Source organism: Uloborus diversus, chromosome 9 (genome assembly GCF_026930045.1).
Source record: "Uloborus diversus isolate 005 chromosome 9, Udiv.v.3.1, whole genome shotgun sequence".
NCBI classification, from domain to species: Eukaryota; Metazoa; Arthropoda; class Arachnida; order Araneae; family Uloboridae; genus Uloborus; species Uloborus diversus.
This window is the reverse complement of record NC_072739.1, coordinates 150,228,287-150,254,347: the sequence shown is the minus strand read 5'-3', so window position 1 is coordinate 150,254,347 and position 26,061 is coordinate 150,228,287. Positions and strand designations below refer to the sequence as shown.

Here is a 26,061-nt window from a genome sequence, read left to right as displayed (position 1 = left end):
CTTGTAGCTCTGGTATATGCTCTTATACTGCTTGATTAACAAAAAATATTCAATGAAAGTCTACTTAGGACCTTATCTTTCAACGTGTTTTCCTCAAAACTTGAAAATATCCACTTATACGCTTCTCATTGCTTTATATGCAAATTATACAAACCAACAACATTTTTAACAATATATATATATATATATATATATATATATATATATATATATATATATATATATATATATATATATATATATATATATATATATATATATATATATATATACAATATTAACTATTTTATAATCATATCTTTCTTAAATGGTTTTTCTAGATCTTTCGAGCACGTCGTCATTTACTTCGAGACATTCATCGATCTCATTCCTCTATCATTCGTTCTTGGTTTCTACGTCTCGTTGGTTATTGGGAGATGGTGGAATCAGTTTGATGCAATTCCATGGCCCGACAGGTGAGATATATACTTAGAATTATTGTATAATGTAAGTGTGATGGTTCCACCAGGCTGTAATTTGAGCGTGGTAAGTAAATCTGACCATAAATGAATAGCAGTGAGTGCCCATTTATTCATTTTATACGTCAAAGTTTTTATTACAATTCAAATGATTACCGAATCTAAATAATACCGAAAGGCATGCCTGCCTTGGGAAGGTTCTTCCTCTAACAGTATCACGTGGTGGAAAAATAGTGTTAATTAGCTTCTAAAAGATCGAATCAAATAAGTAACAACAAGATAATTAACGTAACGGGGGAAAAGAAGAAGAAGAATTATTTGAAAAGATGAAAAATTAAATTTAATAAGTAAAATTGCTTAACGAGACATAAAATTCTTTTGCCATAAATACCTTTATGTTTATAGTACTGGTTTAAAAAGTTTTCGGTATTTCACGACGCATTGCATCAGACTTTTATGACAAGTGCTACACTAAATTTATATGTCTCGTAGTAAACCAAGAGCTGACCCCCCAAAACGCGATTTATCTCTTTTATGACTTGTGCCCGGTTGAAATAATAAAAAAATGCAATTAAAAACTTTAGCTCAATCCCCCCCCCCACTAATTTTGGGTCACTCGGCTGCGTGGGTGGATGAAAGGTTAAAAAAAGGAAAAATATTAAAGTGATGAGTTAAATGGCTAAAAATTATATAATAACATTAAATTAATAAGAAAAAACACGTAGCGAATTTCTCCCCCAGCTATAATGGGGCGAACGTGGTGGCTCCCAGGGGTAAAGTATCGATTATAAAACTTTTTTAAAAATGACCACTTTCGTGGGGGGGGGGGGAATTTTAAAGGGTATTAGTTTCATTATTTTGATTGCCAACCCCCCCCCCCCCAGTAACTATGGGTCAATTTGTCAAAAAAATTTTTTTGGTTCCTCTTTATTTGGTCCACGTCGAGTATTATTCGAACTTACGCATGACTGTTGAAATTGCAACCCCCCCCCCCAAAGTTTGAACGTTTATTCGATAAAAAAAACTCGTAGCAATCCCCCCTCCACACCTATGTAGGGGGTTGCTACGCTGTGCGCGGTTTTACAACGTGGTGCCCCCCCCCCAGGGGTGAATTATCGATTGATTAAATTAAAAATAAATGATCACTTTCGTGGAGGGAATTTTACAGAGCATACATTTAATTGTTTTAATTGCAAAACAAAATCTCTCCTCCCCAGCAATTATGAGTCTACTAGCTGCATTGCCAGGCGTTGCACGGTTTACCTCAAAAATGTACGTGTATTCGGCGTTCCAAGCATTTTATACAATTATATAAATTTCCCCGTTTTCATTACATTTCTTATTGCTGCTCCACTCCTATTAGTCAAAGCGCAATGTTATATAGCCTATAGCCTTCTCAATAAATGGACTATTCAACACAAAATGAATTTTTCAGTTCGAACCCGTCGTCCTTGTAGACCAAGAGCTGAGCCCCCAAAACACGGTTTATCTGTTTTATGGCAGGTGGCCGGTTAAAATAATAAAAAAATGTAATTAAAAATTTTGGCTCTAATCCCCCCCCCCCCTCCGCCCACTATTTTTGGGTCACACGCTGCATGGGTGGATGAAAGGTCAAAATAAAAGAAAAATATTAACATGATAAGTTAAGTGAAATGGCTAAAAATTATATAATAACATTAAATTATTAAAAAAAAAAAAACACGTAGCAAATTCCCCTTCCAGCTATGTTGGGGCGAATGTGGGAGCCCCCCCCCCCAGAAGTGAATATCGATTGTTAAAATTAAAAAAAAAAGATCACTTTCGTGGAGTTGGGGATGGGGAACTTTACAGGGTATTTGTTTCATTATTTTGATTTCCAAAAAATCTCTCCCCCCCCCCCCCGCAGTAACTATGGGTCAATTTGTCAAAAAAAAAAAAGTTTTTTGTTTCTCTTTATTTGGTCCGAGTCGAGTACGATTCGAACTTTCCCATGACCTCTTAAATTGTAAAAAACAATTGCAATTATTTATTCGGTAAAAAAAACACGTAGAAAATCTCTCTCCCCCCAGCTATGTTAGGGCGAACTTGTTGCCCCCCCAGGAGTGAATTATCGATTGATTAAATAAAAAAAAAGATTACTTTCGTAGAGAGGGGGGATTTTCTCAGAGTTTACATTTGATTGTAGCAGGGAAAAAAATCCCCCCCCAAAATGTTTTTAATTTAAATTAGAAATTTTGAAATATTTTTCAAAATGAAAGGAAGCAATTCAGCGTCCGTACATCTGCTTCTACCATTGTGTGCTCAGCATGAAAAGAAGGTAGGGGAAAGTAATACGCCTGTGATGATTTCTTCTTGCTGTTTCGAGGGCAGTTTCGTCAGTGATCAACTGTAGCCAACACAGTGAAGTCGTTATAGCTGTTGGTTTTTCTTTTCGGAGCACGCTGTACCGCATCCTTAAACTGAAAACGTAAAAAAATCCTTTTTTCAAAAATATATTTTGATGTTTTTATATTATGAGTGTTTTAAAGGGTAATTTTAAGTGTAGCCAGCCACCAGATAAAAGATAATGTTACAAATCCTGTAAATAGTAATTATTGTAGTAACGTAACGTGTAAATAGTTTCCCGTAATGAATATACAACCCCTTTTCATATGGCTAAAGTATACGATCCCCCTATTTCCTTTTTGTTCATTGATAAAATTTGATAACGGTCTACTTTTTTCCAGAAGCGTGTGGAATATTTGAGAGATTTCTTTTCGGTGTGTATATAAGCCGTTAGCGATGGATAAAAAGAGTTTTCAATTGAGAATTTGTACTGAGAGTGTGTATTAGCTCTGTTTATAGCGAGGCATTTCGCTGTGTTGTTTTCGTATTTGGAAGTAAATACGAGTGTAACCGTTGAGTTTACGGTGTTGAGTGATATTTGCTTAATTACTGATGATTATTTTAGCAGTTGTTAACGATTTCTCCTGTACATAGTGTAAATAAAGCTCCTCTGTTTTTATCAAGAACTGTGTCTTCATTTCAAGAAAGTGGAAGTCGCGCCGGATCCGCTACAATTGGCGCCCAACGTGGGGCTTCTTCTGGACTTTCTTGGAGTAAGTGTGACTTTGGACATTTTTTTCATGAAGACTTTTTGAATTTGGACTTTATTTTTATGGTGATTACTCGCGCAATGGATGAACAATTAAAACAACTTCTTGACGCAATCAACTCTGTGAAGGGTGATATGGCGGCTAATCAAGAACAATTAAAAAATGATATGGCGGCTAATCAAGACCAATTAAAAAATGAATTGACTGCAAATCAAGTACAATTGAAAAACGAATTGGCGGCTAATCAAGAACAATTGAAAAATGAATTAGCGACTAACCAAGAACAATTAAAAAATGAATTGGCGACTAACCAAGAACAATTAAAAAATGAATTGGTGACTAACCAAGAACAATTGAAAAATGAATTGGCGACTAACCAAGAACAGTTAAATAGTGATTTAACTGCTAAAATTACTACAAGTCAAGATGAAATAAAAAGTGACCTAACGTCGATGAAAACCATGATGGAGAATCAACTAACCGCCATGGGAGATAAAGTTGATGCTCTGGAAGAAAAATTTGATACTGTGGAAGAGCGTATCGCCAATGTGGAAAATAAGTTGGAAGAAGAAGACAAGAAATTTACTTCATTTAAGGAAGAAATAATTAAAGACATGGAAAGGAGATTGGCGACCGCGGAAAGCAGCTCTGTACAGTTTTGCGCTCCCACATCTGTTGCTCGACCGTCCATTAAACTGGCCACATTTGATGGGAAAAGTTCGTGGCAGATGTACAAGACCCAATTCATGATAGTGGCGGAAGCGAACGGATGGGACTCTGCTACCAAGGCCTGCCATCTTGCAGCATCCCTGAGAGGTGACGCAGCGGACATTCTTCAGACCCTTCCGGACAGCCAGCGCCTGGATTTCGCCGCCCTCACATCTGCGTTGGAGCTTCGCTTCGGTGAGAAGTGCCAGAAAGATTTCAGCCGACTCCAGTTGAAGTCCCGTTTCCAGAAAACCGGGGAAACCCTGCAAGATCTAGCGGCGGACGTCGAGAGACTTTCTCATCTTGCTTTTTGCGACTGTCCTGCGGATGTTCGAGACACCCTGGCACTCAACTATTACATCGACGGGGTTCGAGATCCGGAAATCCAGAAAGCTCTACGGATGGCAGATATCAAAGACCTGAGTTCTGCTGTTGTGTATGCGATGAAGTTGGAGGCCGCCCAGCAAGCAACCCGTGTGGGTCGCCATCCCATCCGAACTCTGGAAGCTGATGAGTCTGATTCCAGGTCGTCCCATCTCGCTGAACTTGAGAGACAACTCGGTGACTTGGCAAGACATCTGAACAGCATAACAGCCCAAAAGAAACAAGAGCAGAAGTGCTGGAAATGCGGTAGTGAAGGACACCTGCGAAGGAGTTGTCCGGCTCGCCAAGCTACGCGAGGGAAGGAAATCACCACCACCAGAGCTCTGCAGATTTCCTCTTCTAGTAGTGGCAGTGATGGACTTTTCACTTACGCACATGTAAAAGGGAATCCTTGCAAACTGATTGTCGACACTGGAGCCAATGTGACAATCATAAGGACAGATGTGGCTCGTGAATATGGATTGAAACTGCTGTGGACATCGCCACGTGCAAGTCTCCAGACTGTGACAGGTGACACAATCGAGATTGACGGTAAAGTGGACTTGGAAATAGTGTTTGGGAATGCCACCTACCATCATACGGCATTCGTCGCTAATATCACGGACCCCTTCATTCTCGGATTGGACTTTTTGAAGAAATATGACTTCAATCTCGACTTCAAGACTAATGAGCTGCACTCGATGAGAGAAGACATAGCCGTTTTCTCTGCAGAAAGTGATGTAAAATCCGCTCATCAAATAATAGCCCAAACAGATTTATCGATTCCCTCAAGGTCAGAATCATTAATACCTGGCTCTCTTGAAGAAAGCAAGTTTTCGATTTGGACTCATTGAATACCCTAACCTAAGCAATAACCTAAAAGGAGTGCTGGTAGCATCTACGCTTGTGGACCTTTCTAATGATGTAATTCCTGTGAGAGTCGCCAACGTGAGTGAAAGGCCAAGGAATATTCGGAAAGGTGAAGTGTTAGCTACTTGTACTCCAGTAAACTGCATCATTAGAAGAATCAATTCCCCCGAGACTGTGTCTTCTGAGTCCTTGACATCGAAGTTAATTGGGAGTGCGCCATTATCGAAAGATCAAAGAACTGCTGCGGAGCAATTAGTGGAGGACTTCAAGCATCTGTTTTCATCTACATCGGAGGATGTGGGTAGGACGAATTTAACGCAGCATAGGATCTACACTGGAGAACACCTCCCTATTAAACAGCATCCAAGACGACTACCGTTCGCCAAGAAGGAAGAGGTTGAGACCCTCCTGAAAGAGATGAAGGAGAACGATGTAATCGAACCGTTATCCAGTCCTTGGGCGTCTCCCATCGTCTTGGTCCGAAAGAAAGATGGCTCCATTAGATTTTGTGTCGATTACCGACGGCTGAATGAAATCACCAAGAAAGACAGTTACCCTCTTCCACGGATAGACGACACCTTGGACACTCTTTCCGGACACGTGGTTTTCGACCCTGGACTTGAAGAGCGGCTACTGGCAGGTTGAGATACACCCTGATGACCGAGAGAAGACAGCGTTTACAACTGGGCAAGGCTTATGGCAGTTTAAAGTGATGCCATTCGGCCTCTGCAATGCACCAGCTACGTTCGAGCGTCTTACGGAGACAGTGTTAAGAGGACTTTCCTACGAATCCTGTCTGGTCTACTTAGACGATATCATCATCGTGGGACGCAGTTTCGGAGAGCATCTGGCAAACCTTAGGAAGGTGCTGCAAAAGCTTAAGGAAGCCAATCTGAAGTTAAGCCCGTCCAAATGTAATTTGTTCCGCCGGGAAGTGAACTACCTTGGTCACATCATCTCTTCTGAAGGTGTACAAACCGATCCAGAAAAGGTATCTGCGGTTAAGAGTTGGAGTCGTCCCGAAAACATCCATCAGCTGAGAAGTTTCCTGGGGCTCTGCACGTACTACAGGAAGTTTGTAAAGGGTTTTTCCAACATTGCACGACCTTTGCATAAGCTGACGGAGAGCAAGCAAAAGTTTGAATGGTCCAAAGAATGCGAAGATGCATTTCTATGACTGAAGGAGGCTTTAACATCAACGCCTATCCTCAGCCTGAAAAATCCTTCATCCTGGACACTGATGCGAGCAACGAGGGCATCGGAGCTGTTTTATCCCAAGAAATTGACGGAAATGAACATGTCATCGCTTACTGGAGCAAATGCTTATCAAAGTCGGAGCAAAATTACTGCGTCACCAGAAAGAGTTACTGGCCATAGTGAAAGCTGTAGAACACTTCCATCATTACCTCTACGGCCGAAAATTTCTGCTTCGGACAGATCATGCCTCGTTAACTTGGCTTTTGAACTTCAAGAATCCAGAAGGCCAGATAGCCAGGTGGATACAGCGGCTCCAGGAATATGACATGGAGATCAAGCACCGAAAAGGGTTATCTCACGGTAATGCTGACGCTTTATCGAGGAGACCCTGTCCTGAGAACTGCCACTATTGTTCCCGAATCGAGAAACAGTATGGAACGACTAGCCCTACCGCCTATCGGATGACAGTGACTCCAATATCATCAGAACTTGATCCATGGAGTGACGACCAAGTTCGAAAAGATCAACTTGAAGACCCCGACATAAAACCAATTTTGGAGTTCATGGAAAGTGACAGTCGGCGCCCTAGCTGGCAGGACGTTTCCATCTTCAGCCCTGCAACAAAGAGATACTGGGCTTTATGGAACTCACTCCATTTACGGAACGGCGTACTGTACCGAAAATGGGAATCTGATGACGGCAAAACGTCTAAGTGGCAATTACTACTTCCCCGATCAAGGATTTCAGATGTTCTGAAAGAAATACATAGTAGTGCGACTGGAGGACATTTTGGTGTTTTGAAAACCCTCAATAAAGTTCGGGAGCACTTCTTCTGGAGCAAGGCGAAGGATGACGTGGAGAAGTGGTGCCATTCTTGTGACGCCTGTGCTGCTCGTAAAGGACCGAAGAAGAAAAGCAGAGGGAAGCTACATCTGTACAACGTTGGAGCTCCTTTCGAACGAATTGGGATCGACATCCTGGGTCCTCTACCAAGAACTGCTGATGGGAACAAATACATTCTTGTTTCCATCGACTACTTCACCAAATGGCCCGAAGCGTATCCCATTCCAGATCAAGAAGCTACCACCGTAGCAGAGACTCTAGTCCAACACTGGATCTCGAGATTTGGAACACCTTTGCAGATTCATTCCGATCAAGGGAGGAATTTCATCTCTGCTGTGTTTAAGGGCCTATGTCAAATTTTCGGAATTGAGAAAACTAGGACAACACCACTACACCCACAATCGGACGGCATGGTGGAGAGATTTGACCGCACAATCCTGAATAATCTCTCGCTTATGGTATCCAGAAATCAACAGGATTGGGACAAGAATCTTCCTTTGTTCCTGCTGGCCTACCGCAGTGCCGTCCACGAGACTACCGGATATGCCCCATCTCAGATGCTCTTCGGACGAGAGCTTCGGCTACCTTGTGATCTCGTCTTCGGTCGTCCTCCGGATGCGCCTTTATCGCCTGAGGAGTACATCCAGGATCTCCAGGCTCGGTTGGAAGACGTTCATAACTTCGCACGAGAGCGAATCAACATCGCGGCGGAGAAGATGAAGACCCGATACGACACAAGGTCTACTGGACATGAATTCAACGAAGGCGACAAGGTTTGGTTATGGAATCCCATCCGACGGAAAGGTCTGTCACCCAAATTGCAGTCGCATTGGGATGGACCCTACAAAGTCCTTAACCGACTAAATGACGTCGTAGTGAGGATCCAAAAATCACCTAATGCAAAACCTAGGGTTGTACATTATGATCGGTTAGCCCCATACTATGGCCGTAGTTCATGAGTATTACGTAAGCAACCATGGTTGATAACATAAAAGTTGTAGATAATTTTTGCTTTTAATGTTTAGTAATATTTCTTGTTATTACTGTGTTTTCTGTATCTGTTAGTTATTAATTAATGTGTATATTTTTAAACTTGTGATAGAAGTTTGGCACCCTTTCTGGGGATTGTACTGCCCTGGACGTGCAGTCCTTGGGAAGGGGGCAATGTTACAAATCCTGTAAATAGTAATTATTGTAGTAACGTAACCTGTAAATAGTTTCCCGTAATGAATATACAACCCCTTTTCATATGGCTAAAGTATACGACCCCCCTATTTCCTTTTTGTTCATTGATAAAATTTGATAACGGTCTACTTTTTTCCAGCAGCGTGTGGAATATTTGAGAGATTTCTTTTCGGTGTGTATATAAGCCGTTAGCGATGGATAAAAAGAGTTTTCAATTGAGAATTTGTACTGAGAGTGTGTATTAGCTCTGTTTATAGCGAGGCATTTCGCTGTGTTGTTTTCGTATTTGGAAGTAAATACGAGTGTAACCGTTGAGTTTACGGTGTTGAGTGATATTTTCTTAATTACTGATGATTATTTTAGCAGTTGTTAACGATTTCTCCTGTACATAGTGTAAATAAAGCTCCTGTGTTTTTATCAAGAACTGTGTCTTCATTTCAAGAAAGTGGAAGTCGCGCCGGATCCGCTACAATAATGTTTTGACAGAAACTTTATTTGAAGGAATAAAAGTTTCAAAGATTCGAAAACACTGAAAACTGAAATTCCGTGATTTAGATTTTTCCGAGTTGTTAACAAAAGCAGATTTATATCATCGAGATTGCAGGAACATTTTTATCAAACTAGATAGACACTATCACAACCAATATGCCGAAGGTAAATAAATCTATATGAATTTCCAAATTATTATTTTAAATATTCATTTAACGCATCGGATTAACGCATTAACATTTACAAGTAAAAAAATCGTTATTGCACTTTTAACATAAAATCACTTTTGTTTGTGAAATAAACTCATAATTACTGGGATAGGGGGAGATTTTTTTTTTTTTGCAATTAAAACAATTAAATGTTATACTCTGTAAAATTCCCTCGCGACAGTTATTTGTTTTTTATTTAATCAATCGATAGCTCACCCCCGGGGGGCACCACATTGTAAAACCGCGCACCGCGTAGCAACCCCCCCCCCGTCCCACAAATAGATGGGGGGAATTTGCTACGAGTTTTTTTAACGAATAAACATTCAAACTTCGTTTTTTGCAATTTAAGTGGTCAGGCTAAAGTGCGAATAGTACTCGACTCGGACCAAATAAAGAGGAAAAAACAAAAAAAAAAAAAAAAACAATTTTTTTGACAAATTGATCTATAGTTACTGAAGGGGAGGGGGGGGGGGAGATTTTTTTTTTGCAATTAAAACAATTAAATATATGCTCTGTAAAATTCCCTCCACGAAAGTGATCATTTTTTTTTATTTAATCAATCGATAATTCACCCCTGGGGGGGGGGCACCACGTTGTAAAACCGCGCACAGCGTAGCAACCCCCTCCATAGGTGGGGATTGCTACGAGTTTTTTTTTTTTTTATCGAATAAACGTTCAAACTTTGGGGGTTTTTTTTTTTTTGCAATTTAAAGAGTCATGCGTAAGTTCGAATAATACTCGACGTGGACCAAATAAAGAGGAACAAAAAAATTTTTTTTTGACAAATTGACCCATAGTTACTGGGGGGGGGGATTTTTTTGGCAATCAAAATAATGAAACTAATACCCTGTTAAATCCCCCCCCCCCACACGTAAGTGATCATTTTTTTTTTTAAGTTTTATACTCGATACTTTATCCCTGGGGGCCACCACGTTCGCCTCAACATAGCTGGGGGAGAAATTCGCTACGTGTTTTTTATTATTAATTTAATGTTATATAATTTTTAGCCATTTAACTCATCACTTTAATATTTTTCTTTTTTTTTTTGACCTTTCAACCACCCACGCAGCCGTGTGACCCAAAATTAGTGGGGGGGATTTGAGCCAAAGTTTTTAATTGCATTTTTTTATTTTTTCAACCGGCCACAAGCCATAAAAGAGATAAATCGCGTTTTGGGGGCTCAGCTCTTGGTCTATAGGTGTGCCCCCAGTTTCGCCAACACGAAATTTTCTTCCTCCCTGATGTTTTTCAGTTTCAATCTTACTTTTTAATCTCTTAAGGGGGGGGGGGAGGAATTTTAAATGTCAAGGAATCGGAGGATAAACCGTCTCATAACCTGTTGCATAACAGAAAGAAACGTTATTTTTTTGATTAATTCTTGCATTCAAAGGTGACTTAAGAAGAAAATTCGAAATTTCTTCTTTTTTTTTTCGTTGTGACTATCATGTAAAATCACATTATGTGGTTGTTACAATGGAACACCATAACAAATAGGGACTGGGCGATTATATGTTTCCACCCCAATCAGCCCTATGAAATGAAAAGAAAAAACGGAACCAGACCATATGCAACTAGAAAATCAACGGGTGAAAATAGCTTCTACATTTGAACGAAGTAATTACCTGTTTGGGGATGGTTTGATGGTTGAAATTTTAACCCTAACCCCAGTGGATTAACCCTAAACTCCAGTCAATAGCATTAACTGACCCCGTTTTTGTTTCTTCCTTCTCCTAAAATGACAGTCTTACCAGTAAAGCTGTGAAGTTAACCAATAAAGCAGTGAACCATTTCAGCCTCGTCCCAATAAAACATTTCCCTGCATATCAAACTATACTAAACTATGTCATCAAATTATCATGCCGTGGCGCGAGTTTCATTGTTGATGACGTTAAGAGTGTTACTCGATCATTGGCTATTATATATACACTCAGGCTTGTGAAAATTACAACAACAGGAAGGACTCATTGGAAAGGAATGAAGTTTATTGCACACTAGCTGTACCCGACGCGCGTTGCTACGCCAACAAAAAAATACATCATTATACTGATTTTCATGACAATCGGTTGAACGAGGCAGAAGTTGCTACTCTGCCGTGCCGCCTGGTGGCGAGTGGCTTCAATGAGCATATTATGCACCTTCTCCGTTGAAAAATACATATATATAGCAATTTTCATAATAATCGGTCCAGGTATCAAGTGAAGCCGTGACTCTACACAAATTTTGTACTCACGCAGTTTGCAAGATCAATCCATCGCTAAAAATATCAAATAGAAAAAGTTTTAAATCCCCCCGTTGCATGAAAAGCCATAAAACAATAAAGAAAGAATTTATTTGTTCAAAGTCAAGAAAAATGGCAACAGCTAACTTCTTATCAATGAGATCTTTCACGCGAATTAATTTCTGCAGCCGATCATTTTATTCGTATTTATCCAATGGATTGTGACTTAAATTGGAATAAAAAAGGAACTATCGATCGGATTTTTTTCGAACTGGTCTATAAACATTCCCAGTACCAAAAATAACAAACGGTGAAAGTTTCAGCCAAATCTGCCGGGTAGTTTTTGAGTTCATGGATGACATACAGACAAACATTCATTTATATATATATAGATAGTACTCAATGTGCTACAAATAAACGATCGAAATTACAGATCAATGAAAATAAAAGGCGTTATTTAATATTGAATGTAGCGACCCCACGCAGCTATAAGGGCCTGTGCAAGTTTTGGCATCGAATCATAGAGGTACAGAATGTCACGACTGGGAACAGCATTCTACATGGCTATATTCTGAAGCCAAAGTTCATCCGTACTAACTGCTGGACGAGACACATGGACGAGTCTCCGACCAACGCATCCGAGACATGCTTGACGGGCATCATATCCGGAGAACGGGCAGACCAAGGAAGTAGCGTAACCAATCGTCCACCGAGGAACACTTGTACATTACGTGCGACATGTGGAAGTGCATTGTCCAGCTGAAACACTGCACCGGGAATGCTCTGAAGAAAAGGTAGTACCTCCGGCGTCATAGCGTCCTTGAGGTAACGCTCGCTATTTAGGTTACCCGTAATTTAGACTAGATGGGACTGCCCTTGATATTCAACAGTACTTCAGACCATGACTCCTGGTGTTATGCCGGTATGACGTTGGATTACACACTCTGGGAGGTGACGTTCCCATGTGTAACGTCTGACGCTTACACGTCCATCGTTATAGTGCAGATTAAATCTGGACTCATCCGAGAAGACGACCTCTTGCTAGTTCGGACGCCATTGTGTGTGTTGCTGGGCCCATTGAAGCCGGAAGTGACAATGGTTGAGGGTAAAGGGAATCCTGCATACTGGAATCTTTGCATGCAGGCCCTGGCACAGCAGACGTCTACAAACTGTGATGCAGCAAGTGTGACGCACCTGTAACCATACTTCAGCGTTATTCTAGCGTACGAGAGGACGCTAAACGATCCATCACAGCTAGATGGGTGACGTGTCGATAATCTCGTGGCGTCGTTTGGTTGCGTAAGCTGGCGCGAGTCCTTCGGCTAATTTCATCATCCTCTGTCCATCTTTTATAAATACGCATCACAGTAGGGCCGTCCGAAAAGCTGACGACGCCCGGGGAGAAAGTTTTCCGGCACCCCCCTCCCCTACACACAGATAAATCAAGTTAGTATGCATTATACGCATGAATATGTCATACTTGAATTTTTTACATCTTAATGAACAAAACATTCAAAGGGCTATGGATAACACAATTTAAAACACTGTTTTTAATATTTATTATGCATTAATACTCCAAAATGTTTTCGAAAAATGAAAATAGTAAAAATCCAAATATTTATCTTGTAAAATGTTACCCCACATCATAAAATTAAACAACAATTAAAACTGAATTAGTTACTCATACTGATCAAACTAAGAACGCGAATAAATATTTTTTTGATTATAAATAGAAATTTATTTTTATCGAAATAAATTACATCAAAATTAAATTTCACTCAGGACTCATCCAATGATTCTTTTAAAGATGTTTTTGGTTTTACTTGTACCATCTTAATACCAGCTTTCTGATATGTTAAAAACAAAGATGTCAATTTTTTGCATCAAATTTTTGTAAGTTTCAAGGAAAAACCACCTGAATACTCAACAACATCGAAAATCGCTCAGAATTGCGATTCTGGAGATTTAATTCTGAAAAATTACTGGCATTAATATTACAAAATATGGTGTCACAATTGCATTTTAAGATTTGAGTTTAAGAAAATATTAGGGCAAGAGTCCCCATAGAGCCTTTTTCTTTAATATTACAAGCAATGGGTTTTTTAAACGACACTTACAAAATATTTAGGTGGAATAGCCTATGAATATGAAACATTGCTTAAGTTTTTTGGACCGTAATTTTGTAAAATTTTCCAGGGAAGGGCTTCTTTTCCTGCGTATTATCCGAGGGCGACCTATAATCCGCAGATCCTAAAATCAACCTGGGGGGGGGGGAAGCTTCGTATATTCCGTGGATAATGCGATGTGGAAAAAAAAAGTTTGAATTTAACATATACTAATCCAACAATTAAACTATGAACGTAAAAAAGTAATTACATTGAAAGTATAATCAAAATTAATCTGAAATATAGTCTAAAAAATAATGATTTCTTCTTGAAATCATGTTTATAGTACGCTAATTACTAGAAAAACCAAGAGTCAGAGCAAATGGTCTAATCTTGTGCAAACGAAGGATTTCTCCTTCACTGTATTGTTTATTTTACATGGCCTGAATCGCGGTAAGAATTGAGGGGCGCCTTGCGAAGCCCCCTCATTTCGTAACGCCCGGGACGATTGCCCCGCTCGCCCCCCCCCCCCCTGGAACGGCCCTGAATCACAGTTAAGGCATTACACTGCGTGCGGGCACTGATTTCTCCATACGTAAGTTCACCCTTACGCATGCAGATCATGCGGCCCCATTTGAACTTCGTTACTCGTTCGTATGACGTTCTGAGTTTTGAACGAGTCATTTTGAGTATTAGAGAAACATCTACCATCGGCAGATAATTATACAATGATTTCAAAAAATCCTTACAGTCCTTAATATACAGAGTCGACGCCGCAGTGCAGATGGCGTAACTCGGTCCACGCATGCGCGACGTCTCTGTAATTCTAATCATTTGCATATTTTATCTTGCTATACACTTCCTGTTAATTTCAGTTCATTTGCATTATTCCTTCTTGGTGTTGCTATTTTCACAAATGTCAGTGTATATATGAGGGTTGCTAATGAGGGGAACTAAAAAACATTTTGTTCGGTGATAGGATTTCGAAAGTCTTTTCTGCTATCACCAAAGAGCGAGAGGAAGAAAAACGATATTATTTTATCGTGTTTTAAAAGGTTAGTCAGTACTTTAGTATTAAACTTCATTATTGTGAGACTTAAATGGAAACGTGTCTCTAACTGTTGAGTTGAAACTGTTTTGAACAAAAATTTGACTTGAACTCCGAATGATTAATGCCATGTCTTTGGTAACGACTCGATTCAGTTGTTTTCAGTACGTGATTGTCCACGATTTATTTTCATATGACGTGATTTATGTGTTAAATATTTCTTTGATAACTTAGATTTATGTTTAAAAAAATCATATTCTGTAAATGTCTGCCTCGTGTGTCTAAACTTACTTCAAACGATGTCTTTTCTTCAGACTTTGCTATATGATAGCTGCATACGTGCACGGTGCTGATGAAAGGAGTCGCATGATTCGGAGGACGCTCGGACGCTACTTGATCCTAATGCAAGCCTTGACGTGTCAATCTGTCAGCACGTCTGTCAAGAAGAGATTTCCTTCTACGCAACATCTTGTTGCATCAGGTGAGCAAATAGCCAGCTCTTATAGGGCATGCAAAGTGTGCGAAGTCTCTGATCCAGCACATTTCCACAGGGTGTCCATCGTCCCAAAATCGACCTCTCACCCCTGTCAAAAAGAGTGAAATTCTCAATGAACGATACCCCCAAAGCTCTCTAAAACAAAACTGTTTAAAAATTTCAATGACACAATCTAAGTCATTCCCCTCCCCCCCTTATTCCCGTGGGCACTCCTTGTTTCCATAAAATAACCAATTTCTATGTTTTTTTGCTGACAATAAAATTGTTGCTACTGTCTACTCTTGTTTGACATGGCGTCCAGCTAATACGATTCTATATAATTTGAATGAGTCTTACAGGGGAGGAAAATTTTGATGCGGGTACTTCGTTCAATTTTGATGTGACTCTGCTTTGAATTTGGCTAACTGGCATCTTTGCAAAATAGTAAATGGGTCTGCCTCCGCATGTTAACCGGATGTTCACCTTTCTGGTTCTGATGGTCTAACATTAATACCAATGATGATGACTTTCTTGTTACATCTTATGTCCTAGTGCACCAAGAAATCATAGCGTTTGCAGAGCTTCGGATAGTTATCTTTTTTCGTTCCGGTTCAACTAAAAAAAAACATCTGTTCACTTCCGGTTTTCATTCAAACAAAAATAACGGTTCAAATACAAATGAATAATATTATTTGGTGTATGTTTTTATTTGTACTAAAAATATAATTTTATCATGAAGGTTGAAATGTACATGTAATGAAGATAATTATGTGGTGGAAGTGAAACTGGAAATTTGTGTTAAGTTCATTACAGTAGCAAAATAACTGAATATAAACCGAACAGAAAAAAAAAGTTTTTTTCTTTTTTTTTCTGTTCGGTTTAGATACTCGTTTTAACCAAAGCGACGGATTTTTTTTTGTTTAGTATTGGTTTGAAGCCCAGGTAAAAAGTTACGTGAACGTCCGAATGTCCCCCGCTCCCCCCCCTTCCTCAAAGCGCGTTGGCTCGTTATGCTTGTCAACATTTAAATGTACTTACAGGGAATTTGACTGTATATAAATCAGCTCCCATGCCCTTGGAAAAAATTCAAATCGTTCCCCTGTTTCGTTACGTACGATTTTTTTACGTACAATTATGCAGAGCTGCGGAGTCGGAAGTCAAAGGTTGAAAATTCCACCTGTCATAGCCGGTTGTTTTCCCTCACAGTTCACAACTCTGCCAAAGTTGTGGAGTCAGAGTCTGAGTCAGACTGATTTCGGAGAATGACTCGAAGTTGAAGGTTCTAAAACTCCCGAGAAGTTGGAGTCGTCGGTCATTTTCCCTCTCAACTCCATAGTCCTGCAATGGGGTTGTTTTTATCAGTCAAAAGTACTACTTTTAGTTACTGAAGTTATAGAATGAGCAAAACGTTTCATTTTTAATTAATTTTTTTGAATGTCCAATTTTTCAAATACGGTCCTTTTCAAATACGGCGGGGTCTTTATGACGTCAAAAGTGATGCACTTTGGCGCGCTGAATGTTTACGCTTAAAGTTACGTTGTAAACCAGTTGTACTCCAGTTACGTTGTAAACCAGTTGTACTCCAGTTACGTTGCAACTCTGGAAACGCGGTGGACATGTCTACCGCGTTTCCAGTTTATGATAATTCAGAAGCGAATTAAATATTGCGCTCTGCGCTAATTACATCAGTGAATGGCATTCATCAATTTGATGTCATATGCAAGAGCGTAAAAAAGGAAATTGAATCTGTGCAGCGATTAAAATATTTTTTTCTTTTTAAATATTAAACTTTCAAATTGTTTTAAAAATGGTCAAATCCTATATTTTTAAACATGCTCCTACAGAAAAAAAACTTTTAAAATTTCGAAAACGACCCCATTATGTTGAAGTGAAATTTTATCAATTTTTAGAGAAATCGCAAGGAGACCTAAGCAATAACTACAACTTGTAGGGAAAACGAAACTATCCCGCTGATTTACAAATTCTTAAGATCTTGTTGAATTTATATTTGGCAACATGTATGTTTTTTCTAAGGGTCTGTTTATGATAATTATCTCTTCGCTTTCGTTAGGAATTATGACAAAGGAAGAGCGTACCGTGTACGAGAATTTGGACGCTCCTTACGGCAAGTGGTGGCTTCCGGCAGTGTGGTTCAGCGCATTGGTCATGCGGGCAAAAAAGGAAGGTAGAATAAAAGATTCAATTTTAGAAGATGGATTGTTTAGGGTACGCAAGTATGCTACTAGAATGAATATCTTTTTATTGGCAACTGTTTTGTGTGCATTTCAGCGAGCTAAAGCGGTACATCAACATTTGCTTAACATCTAATCGTAGAAATTATTGTTCTAGGAATTCTGTCTGTTTAGAAGCGCCTGTGGTACGATGTTCAATTACGATTGGATAAGTGTCCCCCTCGTTTATACTCAGGTGAGTTTACAAGTAGAAATTTCAATTTAAAAAGTTGTATTTTTTTATTTTGAATTAAATAGCATGCGACTTTTATTTGTTTAAATATCTGAAAGGAAAAATTAAATGAAAAAAGTCTAAAAAAGTTTTTTAATAAAGCTTTTGTAGCAACATAAACTAAACAGTAAAAAATAATCTTTGAAGGTAAAATATGTCCAGCAACAAGAGGATGTCCGATAACAAAGTGGTATAGCTGAATTGTTTTGAATAAGTTTTAAATAATATGAATAAAATAACTGACGAAACATTTTACTTTAAGGTAAAAAAAAAAAAAAAAAAAGTGGGGTACTCTCTATTTTTATTTTTGCAAGGATTCTGCATCAACGAGTAGCTAACGATGAGAAATTTAAGACAACTGATTTGAAGCCGCCCAAACCATGTTGATGAGCCTCAGCTGTCTAATGATTACGAGGATGATGATCCACATGATATGATTGGAATAGAATGTTTAGACGGGGTTTTTGTACTCTTGAATAGAGAACGAAATGTAATTTTGCTGTAAGTACTCAATATGTAGTTACAATGGAAAGTAGTCGCATAAAACTACATGCACTGATCAAACACATATGTAAGGGTGTGAACACCCCCTCAGACACATATGTGACTTTCTCGTACTTAAAGGTTGTGTCAAACTTCGAGCGCAATTAAACTATACTTTGTCGGGCATTGATTGCTGACTATTCTTAAGCTTTTGTAGTAATACTTCGCGAAAACAATGCAGAATTTTTTGCACAAATGTAACTGGCCGTTCGTGTTTTTCCTTCAGTGAACAGTATCCCCTTACTTTCCTAAAGAGGTGAAAGTCGGATACTTCCAGATTTCCCTGCTGTCGAAAAATGTTCGTCACTAAATCATCACGGCGCATTAACAGCTTGGTTTAAACGGTTACTACGTAATGCAGTTGGCAAGTAAAGTGGAAATCTAAGTTCTCAAATCGTGATTCCATGCGAGTGTTCAAGTACCCGTGCGATTACCAGTTTCATCACTGTCCGCTCTGAAAATGTATATTTATGAAAGTTTGTCATCTGTAATCCCTTCATAAGACCATTTGAGGCAGTGAGAAGCAAAGGGATACAAGTGGCAAAATTAAAAATTTGGAGATAACCAGTACACATGGTAGGTGAACCCCTCCTCTATCTTGGGGCAAGAGATGGTACTAGTAGCCCTGGTAGTTGCTGCTATACAGCATGATTCAGAAAAAAATTTCAATGAAAGCCTACCTAGGATGTTATCTTTAAACGCGTTTTACTCAAAACTTGAAAATGTCCACTTACATCCCTTTGCTTCTCCCTGCCTCATTTGTTACCTGTCAATACTATTTTAATATTAATTTGGGCCAAGATTAGCAAATATATATATATATATATATATATATTCATTAGGAATTTGTGCAACTAAAAATGTTTTTATTGTACCTCTACCTATCTTTTTAGTGGGGAGGAGGAGGAGTGGAGAATTCTCCTTAAGTTAAACATTTATGAATAAAACTTTCCTCAGTTTTAACAAAGTTTTAACTTATCACAGGTATGGTCAAACAGTTTATCAGAGACATTAACATTTGTTAAGCCTTGCCAAAGGTTAATGTATCGAATTTTGGTATTTTTCTGGATTAATTGGTTACTTCAAAAACAAATTAAAGGTTTTTTTTTAAATATCAAACTTAAAATAATTGAAGCACTGTTACATAAAAATGACGTTATTTCTGAAGCATAAATGGTCCTGTTAAATCCAAAAATAGGTTGTTGTTCTGACTTTTTGCAGGAGGACACCCTAGTTTAAGTAAATACCAGTACAATTTTTAAGTTTATTTACATTTATTTACAATATTTCGTTTCTTGCTTATGTATTTTGCCGACCTTCATTACCTATATTGATTTTGTCATTTAGGTGGTCACTCTCGCGACTTACACGTACTCGGTGGCTTTGATGGTGGGTAGGCAATATTTGGATCCAGAGCAGGGTTATACCAATCACCAAGTGGATCTTTATGTTCCCGTATTCACTCTGTTGCAGTTCTTCTTTTACGTAGGATGGTTGAAAGTAAATATCTGAAACGTTTTGGTTTTGCTAGTTTTAAATGGAAAAGTATGCTAAATGAATTAAGTGTCTGCGTAGTTGTAGTAAAAATCTTAATCTTTCACTAGTCCATTTTTACTCGACTGCGCGTGCGCGACGCAAAGGAGGGTAATGTGTTTATCAATCTATGTATGTATGTCTGTTCCTATGTGGCGTTCTAGGGGCTAAACGCCTTGGTCAATTTTGGTAATTCTTACGTCAAACGATTTGTCTTAACCTTCGGAGTGTTTTTAAACACATGACAGTAATCAAAAATCACCGTATCAACAACCAGTTTGCCATATTTTGTCAGTTCGTTATCGGCGCACGTTTGATGTCGCACGCTGTGTCGCACGCTACCTGCGTGCGACAAATGCAGGTCGTTTTCGCTGCCTGATTTTTTTTGTTTACTAAGTCTACTAATTGGGATCTCAGTGGCCGAGTGGTCTAAGCGATTGCTTCTCCCACTTGTTTCGTTGGGTCAAGACACCCTCGCTCCGGATGTACTTTCCCCTCTTTCTGATGTAAATGTCTTTCATGTGTTCTTTATTTGTATTCTGTACTGTAATAAAAAGTATATAATGCGTAACGAAAGCAAGACACTCAGATTGTAGTCCTCATCAAAATAAACCCGTGCAATAAGCACCAAAAGAAAGAACGTTTACTAATTCGATTTTCATCTTTAACATGTTGCATTTGTTTTTGCCTTGATTCAAGGGACTGAGTTTCGCGACGTGTACTTTCTCGACAGGCTTCTTTAGTTTTGCGAGAAAGATTTGACTGACGGGACGTTTCCGATTTCGCGTCATCATGGCTGTTTATATAACTGTGCTGTGGTTGACTTAAGTTCGCGCATTTTTGCCGAAGGTCAAGCACATGTAGCTTTAAGCGGAGTTAGGTCCCTAGAGGGACTAATTATCAGTAGTTTAGACCACCGCAAGTTACTTAATAGACCTCACGGTACAAACAAACTCTCTCAATAAAACGACAAGATTGCGAAATGTATCGTATCATAATCATAATAATTAAGTCAATGAAAATTAACTTTAAAAGTGTCAAATAAAAAATTATTAAATAAAAACAAATGCTCTACTGAGTAAAAACCAAAAAAAAAAAAAAAAAACTAAAAAGAATAATGTATAAGAAAAATGTATAAGTTTAGAATGTTATTAAGTACTACAGAATAACTACACAGTTGAAATAGTTTTACAACCGTACACAGATAAGACAAATCATAAATTCAAAAGCAGAATAAAAGGATAAACAGTCGGGGTTCATTCAAATTTTACGGGGTTCCTTGAATCAGAAAGGAATGAACCCCGACTGTTTATCCTTCCATTCTGATTTTAAATTTATGATTTGTCTTATCCGTGTACGGTTATAAACTATTTCAACGGTGCAGTTATTCAGTGGTACTTAATAACATTCTAAACTACTGGGCTTATACATTTTTCTTTTTAGTTTTTTTGTCGCAGTAGGGTTCTTTGTTTTTGTTTAATAATTCTTTTTATCTATTAGGTGCTACCCTCAAATGATATAACTATGGCCTTTTTTCGCGTAACATTGGCTCAACTAACGAAAAGTCGACCATTACTTTCAGTAATGATTATGTCAAGCCAGTGCTGTCTTAAATAAACCCTTGAAACTAATAAAATGATAATCACCCTCCTATGTCCAATACAGTATGGATAATCATTTTTAGTTTTCTAGTTCAATGTTGCCGGCAAATGCCAAAAATACCTTAGTTGTATGTACATTAAAATTATATTTTGCCTTAAGATTGGTTAAAGAAATAAAGCACATTTAGATGTATATTCTTTTAAAACTAACAGCAATATGTATAGCGTAGGTATATCTTAAGTTTTATTCTTAATTAGTTTAAAGTCTTTCTTATACTGCATCTCAGAGCCGAAAACTTTAAGTTATTCATTTCACCTTAGAATAATATTGTGATGCACACTTAAACATCATTATATCGGAATAGCTGCGATTCTAATTAATCATAGGGACATTAATAGGGACATGTATTAGATTTCAGCTCAGCCTTAGAAAGTTATTAAGAAAGCAGAAATTTTCAAAACACTTGATTATGGATGCAAAGATTTCAATTACATTTATTTGTGTCTTTTGAGAGGTTAGAGGAGAGAAGGACGCAGAGAGGCGCATTATGGATATTATTTGAGGTTCCGATAGACCTAAATTTAGTTAATTTCAAATCTACTTGCAGACGTTCAGTTGAAGCGTATTATTGTTCTATTATTTTCTCTCTCCTTTTATGTTTTTGAGTTTTCGTGTCAACTACGTTGCCATTAAGCCACGAACAGCGTGAGCCTAATTGTTGATCCAGAAATTAATTTAAAAAATGTACGTTTATTTGTTTATTTATTTATTTAATGCGAAGGATCATTTAAAATTATAAAGTAATTTCCTTGTTTTTGTCCGACAGGTTGCTGAACAAATAGTCAATCCTTACGGTGAAGATGATGATGATTTTGAGCTAAATTGGTGTTTGGATAGGAATTGTCAGGTACATGTTGCACAAAACATTTTGTGTTAGGATATCAGAATAAAGTCATACCTATAAAATACATATGGATAAAAGTTTTACACTTAAAGTATTTTTCATAGACTTTTCTTCTGCATTTAAAGTTTAAACCAGCTATTTTTTAAAAAAATATTTTATTTATTTCAGATTGTGTATTTGATCGTGGATCATTTCCATACGAAACATCCGAAACTGCGGAAGGATATATTCTGGGACGAAATGCTTCCTCAGCTACCACAGACAAAAATTACTGCTAAGAATGTCGTGAATCCTCAATTAGGATCTGCTTTTAATTTGGAGTGAGTAACTTTCATATTTCAAATGACGCAAAGTTTGGTTTATGCATACAAAGTTCGTTGTTTAGGCTTTGCATAATGTTTAATTATTGGCGGCGGGAGCCTGATGGATAAGATGGCATTAGACTCGGGATCACTTTGTTCAGAATTTGACGCCGCTTAATACCCACAGAATGCATGCAGCATACAAGCTCCTTAAATTCGTGGGTACAAACGCCCTGCAGTCAGTCGCTTACAATTACTACAGGTCAAGAGATTTTCGAGATTTTCCTACACCTTCAGATCAACAACTGAATTATGAAGCTGGGGGTGAATGGTGCTGCCATTTATTAATTGAGCCTACATTCGAAATTCACCCTAATATGGGGCCTTTCTTCTTCTTTTTTTTTTTTTAAATTACAAGAATCGCTTCTTCAAGCCTTAATTCATATTCTTTACGCGGAAGGAGCTTAGTATTCTTCAGTGGGCATCAGTAATAAAAACAACATTTTTTCGATCCCTCCTGAGTGAAATCGATGCGATTCCTCCTGTGTCCTTAGGCAAATGAAGCCATATCAGATTAAAATATATTCCGGGCACCTTTTAACAAGCACTTTTTTCGTATTACTTTGCAGTACTGACGCGGAACGACCCCAAAGGGAAAGTTTTAGGAGGTACATAAAGTTCTTATAAATATGGTTTAAATTTTAGTTATATTGTGCTCGTACAGCGTACGAGCACAATATAACTAAGCTCTCTCTTTTTAAGATACTTTTAAAATATAAAACCTTTATATTACATTTTCATACATCTTATGTTCCCCTCTTCATCTCCGTAGCTAAATGATATTCTACTTAGCAAACTCAATGATAAATTAACGGCTGAATTTTCAGTCAATGATACAGGGAGGGAGGAGTACTCATAACTTTTCTGATGAGATTTAAGTGCATTTTCATTCAGCTACAAAAAAGACAGCAGCTATAAAATAGATCAGTACTTTTGTTCGTTTGCGTTTGGAGTATAATTTTTATTTCTAACAAATTCTGTATATTTTTAACGTGTTAATTTTTTTAAATAAATTAGTATCAGGTGCTATAATTTTAGTTTTTCACTGAGTACTAAATTAGTAAACGAGAAAAAAAAACTGTCAAATGTGTCAACGAGAATCTTTAAATATATAAAGAGCATACCTATCACCTGGCAAAAAGCCCCGCCTGACCTCCTTTACTTAACTTTTGTGTAATTAGGGCATGTTGATGTCTGTAAGTGTTGTGAAATTAAATAAAACCATGTGAAAAGGCAGTGGTGTTTGTCTGCTTGTGTAAAGATGGTTTAAAAGTATCTTAGAGACTCATATAATTTAAGAAAACAAAATTCTTTTTTTCGCTATGCATAATATAATTTTTAATATCTCACTCCATAGTTTCTGACTTGTGCCAACAGGAAAGTAACATTTCTGTCGCATATTTTCAGAGTCGATCCTGCCGATGCAGAGTTCTTACCAATGGAGACTTTGCTAGAGGAGGATAACGAAGCCAATGTATATTCCAGTGATTCTATGAAGCATGCAAATGGTGTTCGCTACAGACCTTCTTTTCTCATGAACATTTTGAACTCTAACTTTGGCCAGAGTATTCGTAAACGATCCATGCAAAAGACGGACAGTTTTAAAGATCACGGGCATGTAAACCCTGCTTATGCCGTCAACATGGAAAGATTTGCTCCTCCTCGTGGAAGCACACCTACTATGAGCAGAAAATCCAGTCTGGCAAAGAAATCTCCGACGCACAGCCGTGCATCAAGTATATCATTCCATCCCAGTAGTATCAGCAGGCATAGGCATAAGTCGTATGATTTACAACAGGCTGAAACGGCTCATGCAAATGGCCCTATTACAGAGTGTGAAGGCACTGGCATCGTTTCAGCGATGGCTGCAGCGATGGCACCAGTTGTGGCCAATTTCGAAGAAAAAGAAGCTCCGAACCCCATGGAAGTGGATACTGGATATCAGAAGACGGAAAGCTACATGCCTCCCATCCCAGAAGAGCCTTCCAGGCCGATATCCATGGTCAACACAGAACCTCAGTGCCAAGATTTGAAAACGAAACAAATGGATGACGTCCAGAACTTGGTGGCAGAAGCTAGTAAAGTTTTGGAAGAGCTGAACAGAGTGGTAACATCACAAGGCCATCGTAAAGATTGCGCGTTAAAAGGTTACGAATCTTGCTGTTCGTTGGAAATCAGCGAAGCTTCCTCCGAGGAAGACGATAACGATTCAAATCCAACGTCCATGGATGTGTATGACAATATCGATAAGAGTTCCGCGGTTATTGAAATGGGAAAAATGCACGAAGAGGAAGATTTTACGTCGCATAATTCTCGAGCATGATAGTAGAACATAACGTAGACAAGCTTTTTCGTACATCATGAATTTTCATTTTCACAACTCCTATTTGCAGTAAGCTCTATGCACATAATGCATGCGAAGGACAGCAGAGTTAAGCGATATAGAACATGTTAACTTTTACGCGAGGATACAAAAAAAATCAAGCACAGAATGTTATATCACTGTTCGAGTCCGTGAGCACAGAGCAAGAAGGAATATTTCTGTACTCGCTCGACACATCTCAACAGTAAATTTCTACATTAAATAAATTTAAGGAAAAATTTATTCATACGCAGAAAATAAATTAATTATAGTATATTACTATTTACTGTTTCTTAAATTATCGGTCCTATAACATTTTGTGTTAAGTTATTTAGGTGTGCTTCATAAGATGTTGAAAGTGAAGGCGAAAGGTCCTTGCGTTGCAGCAAAACGATTGTGCCAGTAGAATTATAAGGAAATAAGTAACCAAAGATTGTTCCTTTTATCAGTTCATGCAAAAAGTTTTACATAACTTATTCCGAAGGAATTGTTTTTGACAACGAAGTGGAATCATTTAACTTCATGAGTGAAATACTGTGCTAATTGACTTGAATTAGTTTGTGATTTTAATGACATTTTAAAAAGTCCTGTAATTTTATTATCTCAACTTGTTTAGCATGAAAGCAGCAATAAAGTTTTGAGTAAGTTTTTAATGTCTTGTTGTTAGCATCACTTGAAATCTTTTCCCAGCTTTTTCATTGTACTGGTAACACAGGGGAAGAGTCATTTTAGTGCACAGGTATTTTGGGCTGATTTCGTATTAATTTGGTAACCTTAGCTCAAATATGACATCAGTTTTTGCACAGGAGCTCACATTTCTAAGGTATAACATTGAAATATATGTGACATTCGTTTAAGTTAATTCCATGGATCAAATAAAAAACGAAACATGGGATTTTTATTCCTATAGTGTTATACAAATAAATCCGAGTTCAATTACTAAACAGACCAATTAGGCTGTTGGACATGGGTCCCCGATTTTAAAGAGCCCAAAAAAGACTAAAACTGTAGTAATCTATTATTTAAGAAAATGGAAGAAAGTTAAGGTAC

General features: G+C 38.1%; 1 protein-coding gene across 1 annotated transcript in view; it reads left to right on the top strand.

Moving 5' to 3' along the window:
* Nucleotides 1-25,639, top strand: part of LOC129229676 (bestrophin-2-like) — a 31,627-nt gene extending 5,988 nt beyond the window's left edge. Inside the window, exons 2-9 of the mRNA XM_054864034.1 lie at nt 321-455; nt 15,082-15,248; nt 17,314-17,468; nt 17,592-17,669; nt 19,596-19,748; nt 22,210-22,290; nt 22,456-22,607; nt 24,057-25,639. Coding sequence (XP_054720009.1) covers nt 321-455; nt 15,082-15,248; nt 17,314-17,468; nt 17,592-17,669; nt 19,596-19,748; nt 22,210-22,290; nt 22,456-22,607; nt 24,057-24,972 — 1,837 coding nt within the window. The 3' untranslated portion in view covers nt 24,973-25,639. The remainder of the gene's footprint in view (nt 1-320; nt 456-15,081; nt 15,249-17,313; nt 17,469-17,591; nt 17,670-19,595; nt 19,749-22,209; nt 22,291-22,455; nt 22,608-24,056) is intronic.
* The last annotated feature ends 422 nt before the right edge of the window (nt 25,640-26,061 follow it).